Source organism: Eriocheir sinensis, chromosome 42 (genome assembly GCF_024679095.1).
Source record: "Eriocheir sinensis breed Jianghai 21 chromosome 42, ASM2467909v1, whole genome shotgun sequence".
In the NCBI taxonomy this organism is placed as follows: Eukaryota; Metazoa; Arthropoda; class Malacostraca; order Decapoda; family Varunidae; genus Eriocheir; species Eriocheir sinensis.
In genome coordinates this window covers 8234036-8249135 of record NC_066550.1, presented here as the reverse complement: position 1 = coordinate 8249135, position 15100 = coordinate 8234036, and the positions used below count along the sequence as shown (strand labels likewise).

At 36.7% G+C, this 15100-nt stretch overlaps 1 protein-coding gene across 8 annotated transcripts in view; it reads left to right on the top strand.

Moving 5' to 3' along the window:
- Nucleotides 1-12998, top strand: part of LOC127009898 (ATP-binding cassette sub-family G member 4-like) — a 103320-nt gene extending 90322 nt beyond the window's left edge. For all 8 annotated transcript variants that reach the window (XM_050883429.1, XM_050883427.1, XM_050883425.1 and 5 more), the window contains one exon: nucleotides 1680-12998. In XM_050883429.1, the coding sequence (XP_050739386.1) occupies nucleotides 1680-1905 (226 nt within the window). In that variant the 3' untranslated portion in view covers nucleotides 1906-12998. The remainder of the gene's footprint in view (nucleotides 1-1679) is intronic.
- Nucleotides 12999-15100: the final 2102 nt, after the last annotated feature.

The following is a 15100-nucleotide window of genomic DNA, read 5'->3' as shown; positions in this document are numbered from 1 at the left end:
AACGGTGCCAGACTATCATACTCAGCGGTGCCAGACTATCATACTCAACGGTGCCAGACTGTCATACTCAACGGTGCCAGACTATCATACTCAACGGTGCCAGACTATCATACTCAACGGTGCCAGACTATCATACTCAACGGTGCCAGACTATCATACTCAACGGTGCCAGACTATCATACTCAGCGGTGCCAGACTGTCATACTCAACGGTGCCAGACTATCATACTCAACGGTGCCAGACTATCATACTCAACGGTGCCAGACTATCATACTCAGCGGTGCCAGACTGTCATACTCAGCGGTGCCAGACTATCATACTCAACGGTGCCAGACTATCATACTCAACGGTGCCAGACTATCATACTCAACGGTGCCAGACTATCATACTCAACGGTGCCAGACTATCATACTCAACGGTGCCAGACTATCATACTCAACGGTGCCAGACTATCATACTCAACGGTGCCAGACTATCATACTCAACGGTGCCAGACTATCATACTCAACGGTGCCAGACTATCATACTCAACGGTGCCAGACTATCATACTCAACGGTGCCAGACTATCATACTCAACGGTGCCAGACTATCATACTCAACGGTGCCAGACTATCATACTCAACGGTGCCAGACTATCATACTCAACGGTGCCAGACTATCATACTCAACGGTGCCAGACTATCATACTCAACGGTGCCAGACTATCATACTCAACGGTGCCAGACTATCATACTCAACGGTGCCAGACTATCATACTCAACGGTGCCAGACTATCATACTCAACGGTGCCAGACTATCATACTCAACGGTGCCAGACTATCATACTCAACGGTGCCAGACTATCATACTCAACGGTGCCAGACTATCATACTCAACGGTGCCAGACTATCATACTCAACGGTGCCAGACTATCATACTCAACGGTGCCAGACTATCATACTCAGCCTCGAATATTTGCAGATTTCCAACCCCAAAACTTTCTCCTCCACCACGATAACTGACTTCAGTACAATAATCTAGAAACCGATAAATACGACGCTCTGAGTACAATAATCTAGAAACCGGTAAATACGATGCTCCGAGTACAATAATCTAGAAACCGATAAATACGACGCTCTGAGTACAATATCGTTAAAACCGATAAATACGATGTTTCTCGGTAATAATTATTGGTCAGAAACCGATAAATACGACGCTCTGAGTACAATAATCTAGAAACCGATAAATACGACGCTCTGAGTACAATAATCTAGAAACCGATAAATACGACGCTCTGAGTACAATAATCTAGAAACCGATAAATACGACGCTCTGAGTACAATAATCTAGAAACCGATAAATACGACGCTCTGAGTACAATAATCTAGAAACCGATAAATACGACGCTCTGAGTACAATAATCTAGAAACCGATAAATACGATGCTCTGAGTACAATAATCTAGAAACCGATAAATACGACGCTCTGAGTACAATAATCTAGAAACCGATAAATACGACGCTCTGAGTACAATAATCTAGAAACCGATAAATACGACGCTCTGAGTACAATAATCTAGAAACCGATAAATACGATGCTCTGAGTACAATAATCTAGAAACCGATAAATACGACGCTCTGAGTACAATAATATGGCAATAGTGGTGGTGAGTCCTCCTAACCCCTCCTCTCCGCCTTCAGATACGGCTTCGAGGGGACGCTGCTGAGCATATACGGCTTTGACAGGAAGCCTCTGCACTGCTCGGAGCCTTACTGCCACTACAAGTCCCCGCGGAAGTTCCTGGAGGAGATGGACATTATAGGCGCCGAGTTCTGGATAGACTTCGTGGTGCTCTTCTCCTTCTTCATCGCCCTCAGGACCCTCGGGTATTTTGTCCTCCGGTGGAAGCTCAAGGCGGAACGCTAGCCCCTGCGGGAACGCGGGGACGAGGGGAGGAAGCCTGGGGTTGAGAGTGGCGGGGGCGAGAGTTCCCGCCATTATTTCACCGCTAACAAAGACAGCAGCAGAAGCAGACAAAGGAACGGCAGCAGACGACTCATTCCACCACAACGCCATCTTGTCCCCCCTGCATCGAGGCTCCAAGTGATAAAAGTGGACGAGAGAGTGCCATCTTCATCGTTCTTCTCGTTTTTATGCTTTGTGATGTTGAAGTGCCCAAGGAAAGAGTTCGTGGACTACCGTAGCAGGACGAGAAGTATCGTGCCATGCCACCCGCCGCTTCCCCAGCGTCGCCTGTACTTAACATTATCGTACATACACGCATAGAACCTACATACATATATACATACATGCATATACAGCACGCACGCGCCTTTCATGCATCCATTTCCTAAGTCAATCGCCTGTTTTTTATACATTTCACGCCACGGGGAGACTTCCAGACCTTCCATTATACTACCGCTGATGTTGCTACGACTACTACTACCACTACTACTACTACTACTTCCGCTGCTACTGCTTGGCTGCCTGCTTGCCTACCCGTCTGCCTGCCTGCCGTGACCTCTCTAGCAGGCTGTGAGGCAACGCAACACAAGCCAACACAAGAGAACACACCAAGAGAGGGAAAAATTGTGTTGTGGGTGACTGCTGCGAAATCTTTGTACAGTCTTTCAAAGGAGGGACAAGAGAGGAAGAGGAGGAGGAGGAGGAGAAGGAGGAAGAAAGATAGAGGAGGATAAAGAGGGAAGGGAGGGGAGAGGGGAAGACCTGAAGTGCTATGGAAACACACTCATCATCCCCTACTTCAGGTCCTCACCCCCTTCTTCCTCCTTCCTTCCCTTCACATCCCCAGCCTCCTCCTCCTCCTCCTCCTCTTACCCCTGTCCGCCTCCCCCCCTCCTCCCCCCCTCATCCAAAGAAGGGAGGAGTGACTTAGTGATGACGTGTATTATTAGTGTATGCATCACGTCTTTTTATCATTATTATCATTAGTAGTCTTAGAATAATTGTATATACGTGTATGCATTTCTGTACTGGTTTAGTGAGCCGTTGTGAAGCGTGACAGACGAAGAGACTACTTACTCTAGTTGACCTCCACAAACTGCTGATGATGATGATGACGATGTGACGTTTGTGTGAGTGATTTTTAAACGCGACGAGGTAAATAAAACACGTAAAAAGAGAGAAGTGAACTTTGAAAACTGATTATGCCCCAAAGAACAAAATAGAAGAGGAGGTAGAGGAAGAAAGGTAAACATTTCTATAAACACTAAAAGGAACAAAATGAAAATAATCTCATTCTCTTAATATCTATTCGTGAACAACATACAAAAAAAAGGACTAACAAAACAAAACAGGAAGAGAAAGTAGACTAAATCTTTCAAGTTGTTAAAAGAGAATGACCGCCATATAGGTAAAGTGTTAATTTCTAAAGAGTTTGAGGCACTCGAAAGGAAAATGAGGAAGGAAGGAAGGTGGAACATTTAAAAACCTACCTGAGAACCATTAATTGAAAGGTGTGGCAGGTAAGAAGAAAGTTGAAAGAGTACTGTGTAAGAGGAGAAATAGAAAGCTGGAATGTTAACCCTACCTGAAAAAAAACACTTAATTACCCATTGAAAGGTGTGACAGGTAAAATATTAAGATAGGAATATATATAAGAAGAAAAAAATGATTGAAGTAATGTAGGCAGATATAAAACAAAAGAAAAATAATATTGGAGTAGCAGTCATCGTCTTGAGTAGGAAAATAAGGTGATTATGAACTGTGTTAAGATTGCCATACGTAAAAATAGGAGGAAATGGTTACGTGTTAGTGAAGAAAAAGAAGACATTGAAATAAGGTAGAAGAAAAAAAAACATTAATGAGGTAGATATATGACCAGCTGAATAAAGGAAAAAATGAAAAGGGAATAAAAAAGAAAATAACGCGGTAAATTCATCCCCAGCTGAAAAAAAAATAAACAAAGCAAAAAAGGGATCGAGTGTTGAAGGGTGTTGAAAAAAATATAGATACTATAATTTAAAACAATTAGGGAATTTAAAAAAAAAGGTTAAATACTAAAATATCCCCAGAAGTTTTATGGAATACTTCGAAAAATATATAATAGAAACGGGTCATTTTAATTTGATGTCTTGTTTTGGGTGGAAGCGAAAACAATGAAATTATTTAGACAATTGAACATTGCATAATATTTAGATAGTGACGTTGAGAAATAGCTACTTAATGAGAGAGAGAGAGAGAGAGAGAGAGAGAGAGAGAGAGAGAGAGAATAATTAGGGGGTATAATTATAGTTACTATAATCTTTTACCCAGTATGATTAAAAAGCAAACCTGAATTATTATAAAAATCTAAATAAATTGCATGGCTGACTCTGCACCTCATGGCTTGCCTCAACGAATAACTTGCATGAATCTGCACAACAAATACGAAAACAATCTTGCGTGATACTCGAATACGCGAAATTGATAGCATTTTAAACGTCATTTCTACCTATTCATTTTCGTATCTCTAGTCTATCCTGACCTAGCCATTCAAGTTCCTTATTAAAGTTTATAATATCGACAAATTATACGTAGTAATGAACAGAGCCAGGGAATAATAGAGTTTGACAACTTCATCATAGGCGCTATGTTGATACATGAAGGAATTCAAAATGATGCTAATACAAGGGTATTTTGGGGGTCTAGGTATGGCCAGAATCTCGAACAAGTTCCTGGAGCACACACAAAAACCTGTTGTATCAGCTTCAGTTTGAATTTCGCGCGTCTCTGCTGGCAAGAACATTTCGCCTGTGATCAAATTAGCCAAACGCTTGTATTCTATGGCTCTAGTAATGATGGTAATTCTAATACTTCAGCTGGGGCATACTCTCTAGGCAGAAACGAATATTATATCCTTTTTAAATTTGTTGATAATTAATACACCTTTTCAACGATCATACAAAGCTATAGCACGATTAAGACAATAAGTATAGATTTATCAGTTTATTTCACACGGAATGGAAGGAATTGCATTGTTGCTATGATCCTACAGGCCTCCAGTACGATGTAAATAGTAAATAGTGGTCTTGGTCTTGGCCTGGGCACTGGTTGAGTTGGTAATAGTGGCTAGGGCAGCGCGAAATGTAAACAGTGGAAAGGTATCGTGTGCTAACGGGGTTACTATCCACGAAAAAAAAAATACAATAAAGGCTTAATGCTTGAGTTTTACGGGGTTACTATTACATAAAACTGAAAAAAATGACTTGCTGGCTTAATCTGCATGCCTCGGTAATTGTAGAAAGGAAGTGAAAGTAAGGAAAGATAAATAATAGATATTCTGCATTAATAGAAAACATGAAAGTATTAGAAATTTAAGAAGGTTTGAAAGATTTTAAAGTTAGGTTATGCGACGAAGCCATGTTGGTTTATAACTGTGATAAGAAGAAAATAAGCATAAGATAAAGGAGAAAGTATAGGCGAAAGAAAGGTCTAGAGGAATTAGCATAAGGGAAAGGAAAGAGCATAAGATTAATGTGTATATCGTTTTTAATTCTGTGTTCAGGGGGATTCAGCGTTGGTCTTACGAAGAATAGTGATGTAGTGTGTATACGTTCTGCATGTGAATAGATTTTCCTTTTGTTTTTTTTGTATTGCTGCTAAAAAAACAACTATCCATGTATATATAAAAACGGATTCTGCATCTCCATCGCTTCTCTTCCAAACAGAGAGGTGACGGAGGCAAGGATTCAATGATCAAAACACACACACACACACACACACACACACACACACACACACACACACACACACACACACACACACACACACACACACACACACACACACACACACGTTTTACTTGTGTCTGTATGTATTCCAAAAAAGTCATTACTGGAAAATTTTATGAACTGTGAAGGGAAGGAGGTTAAGCGATAAATCATTCTTCGTAAACCTCCACAAAAATATATAAAAAGTAAATACGTACATGTAGAAAGGTCGGTGGGTAAGGTTTTTATTTTGTCCGTATATTTCAGGAAGATTTTATGAACGACGAGAGGAAGTTAAACATTCATTTTTTCCTCTTAGACCTAAAAAAAAAAAAGTCATAATACATTAAAAAAGTAAATAATTAAAGAAAGAAAGAGAAAGGGAGGTGCTTATTTTTTTATTGGTGCGGATTCTTAGAAGTTATTTGAACATTTTATGAAATACAAAGAAATTTAGTGTTGATAATTGCTTCCTCTGAAATACTGAAAAAAATAAAAATAATACTCAGTCAATATATACACACAGAAAAAGAAAATAAATAAAGAAAAGATAAGAAAAACAGATAATGTTCATATATTTTGAAAATGGGATAGAAAGTGGGCAAAAAAAAAAAAAGACCACTTGTATAGGAAAAGATATATTAGTTTTAAAGGAAAAGAAAAATAACATTGATACAAGTTATCTAGTTCACTGTATTGTTTGATTATCATTATTAAACCACGTGTATGTTTGTTTGTTTGTTCGTCTATTGTTTGTACGATTGTCTGTCTGTTTGTCTGTGTTTGATGACTATGCAATGTGCCTCTTATGTACGTACGAACACACACACACACACACACACACACACACACACACACACACACACACACACACATGTTCAAGGGTCCACTAATTAGCTAGTTGATAGTCTAATTATTCTCACCTGGTTTTAATTAACAGGTGTCATAACCCTTTAGAACAGTTTACCTTACCTCCTCCCCCCCTCCCCTTCCTCTCCCCCATTTTTTCATTTCCCTTCATTTCCTTTCCTCTCCTCCTCCCTTCTTCTTATCTTCACATTGTATTTATTTTCTCTTCAGTTTCTCTTCCCCCTTCCTCTCTTCCTTTCCTCTCCTCTTCGTTCTCTTCGTCTTTCCTCTCTTTTTTATCTTTATTCTTCATTCTTTTCCTCTTCTTTTCTTTCCTCTTTGTCATCTTCCTCCTCTTTTCCCTCATCTTTTTATCTTCACTCTATACCTTTCCTCCTATTTTCCTTCCCCTTCTCCATCCTCCCTTCCTTTCCTCTTCTTCCTCCCTTCCTCCTCCTCTTCCTCCTTTTTCTGATATTTTTCGCTTTATTCAAGATTTTTAAGTAAAGGTTACGGAAAAGATAGGAAGAAAGGAAAGGAAAAAAATATATTAATCCCATCAATACGTTCCTTTAAAATGTGTATATAAAAAAACGTAGGTATATATGATTTTTTTGGTTATTTTTATTTTATGGGGTTTGAACGATAATATGTGAAGCGTTTTGATACTATAAAAAAATAATACATCAATACAACTATACTCAGGCTTGTGATTTCAGTGTGTTTCGTATAGTTTAGGTCAGTTGCGTATATCTGTGTTGCTCGTTATTATTATTATTATTATTATTATTATTATTATTATTATTATTATTATTATTATTATTATTATTATTATTATTATTTGTTTTGTTTGGCTATATTTTTATTTACTTCCATTTTTTGTAATAATATATTGCCATTACTTTTATTTTTTATTTTCCTTGTTTATTTTAGGCGTGGGAAAGTATTTATTATTATTATTATTATTATTATTATTATTATTATTATTATTATTATTATTATTATTATTATTATTATTTCGTTTCTGGTCATTCATTCGTATCTCCATTTTTCCTTCCTTTCATCCATCCCTCTTTTTCCTGTTCTTTCTTTCCTTCCTTCGTTCATTTTTTTTCCTCCTGTGTCCTTTCATCCATTATTCATTTCTTATTCATTCCTTCTTTCCTTAATTAATTCATTCTTCTCTTTTTCCCATTTTCCTTCTCTTTCATTCCTTCCTTCCTTTTCTCCATTCTTTTCTTTCTTTCTCTTTTTCCTCCTTTCCATTTCATTCATCCCCGTTTTCTTCCTCCTCCTCCTCCTTTTCACTTCTCACCTGTAATTAGAGTAGTAGTTACTTGTATTATGGATATCTTCAGGTGCCTAAGCGATATAATTAGAGGTTAGTGCAGAGTCGTCGGCATAATAATAATAATAATAATAATAATAATAATGAATTGTATAAAGGCAAGATAATTCGTACTTCTGCTTATAATCCTAATAATAATAATAACGATAATGATTGACTTGAAAATAGCGTAGAAAAGGAATTATATAACTATTAATTAATCTTAGTCAACTCAGTGGATTTTTTTTTGCTATCTTCCTCTAATTACTTTTTTTTTTGTTTACGTCCAGGATATTGTATTTTTTTTCCTTTTTTTTTCGTCTCGCTGCGATCAACTTCATGTGTGTGTGTGTGTGTGTGTGTGTGTGTGTGTGTGAAAGGACTTGAAAGAATATTAATTTATAAAACGATAATTTCACACCGAGAGAGAAAGATTAGAATGGACATAATAATAATAATAATAATAATAATAATAATAATAATAATAATAATAATAATAAACGCCATACATTAAACTAAACTCTATAAGAAAACACAAATCATTCTTTTAATCCTTCTCTCTCATTTCCTAATCACGCAAAATTAATCGGTTCTCTCACATCGTATTGTAACATTCACTCTGACAAACTTACATTATTTTTTTCTATTAACATTACTCTTTTTAATTCACCAAACATTCGCCCTAAGAACCCTATATACTCTGTTTTTATAGTAATACTAACCTCTTTTAATACCCCTAACATTCTACCTGACAAACGTATGTTAGCTATTTTCTGTCATTTCTATTATTAAGATTTATCGATAATTTAATACACCTAAGCTTGGTACTGCTGGCTGGTACCTTAACATAACTTAAGATTAATTATAACAGCATAGAAATAAAGTTAAGTATATACCAAATTAAGTGATACAGATTAGAATAGCGTCAAAGCCTTCTCTTCTAGCTTCCTTATACCATAGCCTATCCTCACTTGCCATATCATTGCATATTTTAGTCTAGCACTATATAGCTCAGCATATTTCTAAGTTGCATGGTACATTATTTTTGTGTTTTTCTGAGTAGTTTTTATCCTTTTCTAAGTAGATTCTTCATGTCATTAGCTCTCCTATTTTGACCTTGCATATCATATTTTACTCTATATAGTTTAGCGATGCAGCATAGCAGAGCACATTCCTGGGCAGTATAGTACAGTATTTTTTATTTTTTCGTTTTTCTCTATGCAGGTTTTGTGTAGGTTGAACAGAAAAAAATATATCCTCAGACTTTTAAAGGGGTACATCTTTCGTTCAAAATTCTTGTTTTTACTATTTTAAAAGAGTCCATTTTTCGTGCCACATTTTTCCTGAGGGATTGATTTTTCACGCTACGTTTTTATTTCAGAGGTATCCATTTTTGGTGCTGTTTTATCAGGGGGCTCTATTTTTCGTGCCAAGGGAAAGAAACTATTGCATTTTTGGAGACTACTTAGCCCCGTAGCCTACGTAGCCGCCGCTTCAGCCTAGCAGCAAAGCATATTTTAATTCAACAGAGCCTAGCATAGCATAGCATAGCATATTCTGATCTTACGTAGCCCAGTACAACATTTTTCTCTTGTCTATTTCAGCTCAGTTTAGCAAGAATAGAAAAAGTCAATTATTAACCCGGGAAATTATGCTGTTTCTCATTTGTTTTAGTTTTGGTTTGAAGGTCTTTTTATACTTTACATTTCGCCGAGCAACTTTCCATATATTTCATTTTACTGGACATTATTTATGAACTGTATTCCTGCCTCCAGCTACGATAAAAAATTGAAGTACACATATAGCATTTAGCCTGCCCTTTTTGCTTCTTTTTTATATATATAATCTATACCGAAATGAGTTAGTTTTATACTCAACTCCTTTATATACATTTTTTTTGCCGTTGTAAACATTAGTATTTACATTTTAAGTGACAAAACTCTCTTTCTGTAAACATTATCTGATTATCTTGACAAAGGTTCGTTTAGTTCAAGTTTCGTCATGCAAGTAACAAGTATCTCACATTTTGATAATCTAACCTACTGTATTTATTATACAGACTTATTATAATTTGGTTCTTGTTTTGTCTCATTAGTATTATTTCACATTTTCATCAGCTAATCTATTGTATTTTTTTTCTAGAGACTCTTTATAGTTTATCTTCTTTATAGTTTAGTTTTAGTTTCATCTCAGTATTAATATCTCACATTTAAAGCAACCAACCATTTTTCTATAGACTCTTTATTTATCATCCTCGCTATAATTTAGTTGTAGGTTCGTCTCACTCTTAATCATTGTCTCACATTCTTACTAACATTAATACTTTTTTTCTCCTTTTATCTCTTCTATCTGATCTCTTTCTCCATATATCTTATTCTCCTTATCATTTAGTACTAGTTTCGTCTCAAGTAGTGTCAGTATCCCACATTTTAATCAACGAACTTGCTGCCTTTCATTTCTCTATAGTCTGCTTCATAGTTTAGAAAAAGCTCCATATTTACGTTTTTTAATTCATTTGGTCGCCTTAATAAGAATACCCAAAATCATTACTAACCTTCCACGCTACCTTTTAGTAATTACGTGTGTATGAAAAAAGAGAAAAAGAAAAAGTAAGTCTTATTCTTGTATTAAAATTTGTACCATTATAATTTTGCAACATTAAAATTTTATGGTAGATCATGTATATATTTTTAATGATATAGCTTCTACATTCTGCCTGTCCTCAGTTTTGATAACGGTGGAATGTTTAAAAATAATCATATGTTCGTCTTTTATATGTGTTTTAACTTTCTCAATTTGCTACCTAGGCTTATATTTGTATACTCTATATTTTTGGTGTTCTATTTACTTAAACTCAATTAAAATATTCCCTAGGCCTATATTTGTACCCTTGTCAGGTATTATTATTATTATTATTATTATTATTATTATTATTATTATTATTATTATTATTAGCCTCCTATTATCACTGTATACGTGGCAACACTGTGTATCTGTGTATGATGTGGCAACGTAGCACCATGGCCGTTCACGTAGTCTTTCATTATAATTAAAGCCATTATAGAAAGCGTGGTGCCGCAAGGGTAATATATTAGTTAAATACGCTATTGTTTATTTCCTCGTATAATCTGTGAAACTTTTAAGACATTGTACTTGTATGTGTCTCATCATTATTATTTTTGTTATTATTTAACTTTTTTAGCTGGGTCTAAAACACAGTATTATTAATGATTAGTTTTTGTGTGTTTATATCAGTGTGTGTGTGTGTGTGTGTGTGTGTGTGTGTGTGTGTGTCAACAGAAAACAGCACTCCACATAATTATTATACATATATACGAAAAAAAATGTATTCTTTGTATTTATTACTCATTAAATTGGAACCCCCATTAAGTGAATAAAAACAAACAAACAAACATTATTAAGGAAACTCCCACTTGCCTTACACGTAATGGTAAAAAAAAAAAAAATACTCCATTTAAAGTGCAAAAGAAAAAAAAAGGTTTGTGTGTTTCCTTTCGGTGAACAGATCAAATAAAAGATAAATGATAAGAATAACAATGAAAAAATATAGAGAAACATACTAAATCAATAATCTTCATCGTTCAATATTGAGGGAAATGGTATGTCTCTTTTTCTTTCATTTCAAGGATCAAATAAAAGGAAGATGATAAGAAAAATAATGAGCAAACATAATATACACATACATAAACATACAAAATCTGCATCATTTATTGTAAAGAAAAGTGATTTGTCTTTTCGTTTCATTTTGCGGACCGAGAAAGAGGAAAATGTTGATGAAAATAATGAAAACCAAGAAAAGTAATTAAATATATACATACTTGTACAAACACACAACCAGTCAGCAATGTATATCGTTCTTTATGATAAAAAATGATTTGTCTGTTTCTTTCATTTATAGGACCAAGAAAAAGGATAAAGTTAACGAAAATAATGAAAACCAAGAAAAGTAATTAAATATATACATACTTGTACAAACACACAACCAGTCAGCAATGTATATCGTTCTTTATGATAAAAAATGGCTTGTCTGTTTCTCTTATTTATAGGACCAAGAAAAAGGATAAAGTTAACGAAAATAATGAAAACCAAGAAAAATCATTATAAATATACATACCCATACAAACACACAGCCGGTCAGCACTCTGTATCGTTCGTTATAGCCTGTTCTGGCCACACTGACGAAGGTGACTCCCCTACTCTGGCAACAACTTACTCACCTCCCTCACCTTCATTGAACTGTCAAATAACACACATGCTATATGTATTTTCACCCCCATGGAAGCGAAAATACGATTAGATACAGTTTATTTATCACGGAAAAGTTTCAAATTAGTTAATACATGAAAAAAATAAATGACAGGTTTACTTTTTGATGTCACGAAAAACGAGTATGAGTTCAAGAGGGAAGTTGTTTTTCTTATTTTTTTGCCGCTATTTATATCACGAAACAGCTTTAAAATTAGATGACACAGTGAAAAAAGGAGACGTAGATAATGACTTTATGATGTCACGATAAAGAGGAACGAGGTAACAGAAGGAAGTAATTTTTCTTGATTTTATTTTCCACCATATTTATCATCACGAAAAGGCCTGAAAATAAGATAATGCCCCCTAAAAACGAGTGATTCAGATGTTAACTTTTTTGCTGTCACGAAAAAGGAGAACGAGGTAAAGGAAGTGTTTTTTCATATATATATTTTTTTGGGTATTCTTCGTCAGGGTGGCTGGCGTGGGTATATGTATAGTCAAGGTATTCATGTCCTGTGTATCCTACTGTGTATATATTGTAAACATCACTTTATTATGACTTGGGGCTGTAGGAGGCTAGTTACTAGGCTATATACATAACTTATAAATACGTGCGTTATATATATTTTTGTTTCGTTGTATAATACTTCCTGCACTCATGACTATTATACATATACTGCTTTTACCCCATTTTCCCCATTTCCCTATTTCCCATTTCCCTTTAAATACGTATGACCCATTTCCCCATAGCCTACTCCCCTTCCCCTTCCCTTCCCTCTCCCCGCCCATACACACACAATTGTATAAAGCTGTATTATTTACGTTTAATACAGTCACTAAAAGGAAATACATAGTCAGTCTTAGTAGTGTTGTATTATTGCCCTGCGTGTGTATGTGTGTGTTTGTTTTGCTGTGTTTGTGAGTTTGTGTGTGGTTTGTTTTGAAATTTTTTTTTTTGAGGGGGTTTCTTCCTTTCTTTTCTCATATTGATATTTTTGTGTGTTTGTGGGTTGGTTTCTATTTATTTTTGTTATTTAATTTTCATTTTATCTCAATCAAGAAGTGAAAATTTATCAAAGAAACCAAGAAGAAAGGCTACATTAGTATAGGAATAAATGATATGAGAGAGAGAGAGAGAGCGCATATTTCAAACCATTACTCTGAGGTGATAATGATAACGAAAATACTAATGCAATCCCTCGTGGGCCGTAGCAGACAACGCCCACCAGTCCAGTGTTCAGCTCCCACGTGGTAACATTGCAGAAGCTTGTCTTCATTTTTAAAGGAGTGCACACCCCAGGACAGCCTCCCGTACGGTATGAGGACCAGGGAATAAATTAAGGTATGTTGATAATGCTCTTGTAGGCACTGGAGATGTTGTGTGGCGGTGGTGGGGTCAGCAGGTCCAGGCAGGGTGTCCACGGGTCGCCCTGCCGTTGTTGGTGTTTTGATCCGCCGCTCTGCCTCGAGGCGTTCTCTTTTCCCAGAGCGAATCTGGATCAGTTGCAGACTTCGATTTATGATGTAGAGCTGATCAGTGTTTTAAAAGGAAGAAGTCTGTAGTACCCGTTATAAAAAACCTCTCACACACACATGAAATGCCAGAATTTCTCTCTTTGCGGGTTGAGTGAGACTTGAGATTCGATTCCCGTTCAGGGCGTGATATTCCGTTGACAAGGATTTTTTTTTTAATGTTTACCAGCACGTTGACTGGATGGGCTTAAAAGAGCCCTGCAGAGGAGCATGAAGCAGGTCATGAGGCCTGTCTAGCTGGGCTATATGTAGAGGCTGGCCCGCCTCTACTGCGACTGAGGATAGAGGGCTTCTCTCTCAGGTCTCCTCGCCAGACACCGTTGCGGATATCTTGGCTGACGGAGCGGTCCAGAGATCGATTATAATGAGCTTGCTCTTATCCAGCAGGAAGGTACTTGCTGGCCATGGCGAGTGGTGAATTACACATTCAGCCATTCAGAAAAAAAAAAACTATAAACCTGAACAGAAACATTTTAGTTACTACCCCGTAAAAAAAGCTATTCACGGTGATATAATTCACATAGTATATATTAAACAATCAATAAAATCAAACCGGAAGAAGAAAAAAATCTGAAAATCTTTACGCCACAACATCGATTCAGTGCCCCGTATAAAACGACAGTAATTCACGCATTTGTTTAAACAAACAATATTCTACACAATCAAACAGGAAGCAAAATAAAGAACATGAAACAAAAACAATATTAAGAAAGTCTATACGTCTAATCAACCTATTCAGTGCCCCGTAAGACATCAATCCATACATTCCCATAAACACACACAACATCATACCCAACCAAACAAAGAAACAAACAACTAACAATCAAAAAAACAAACTCATATCCACAAAACTAATAAACCCCAGAAACAGCTAAGCCCTCCATAAAACTCCCGCCACAGAGCACGTGTCCCACAATGCACCGCGGCGGCCCAGCACCTCGGGAGTGAGTATCCGCCGCTAGACTCAATCCACTCACCCTCACCTCCTCGCATCCTCCTCCTGGCGCCTCGCACTCCTCCTCCTTACACAGGGGGGAGGAGGGAGAGGATTCAGGAGGAGGAAAAGGCAGTGCACCCTTTCAGGAGGACTGTCAGAGGGAGGAAAAGGAATAATTTGTCCTCCTCACCAGTAACGTTTGCCTCTCCTCTATGATACCATGTTGCCACCTCTCCCTTTGTTTACATTATTCTGATTTGTGTTTGGTTGTGTTTGGTGTGTTGTATGTGGTTGTGGTCATATGTGAGGGTGCTTGGAGTGCTTATATGTGGTGTGTGTACGTTTGTGTGTGTGTATGTGCGTTACGGAGGTGTGTGTGTACGTGTGATATGGCATATGTGTACGTGAGCGATGCGTCTCATTAGGTTACGTTCAGGTGTTGGTGTTTTTTCCCGTTTTGTTTTGGTTTGTGTTTTGTGTTTGGGTGAGTGAATG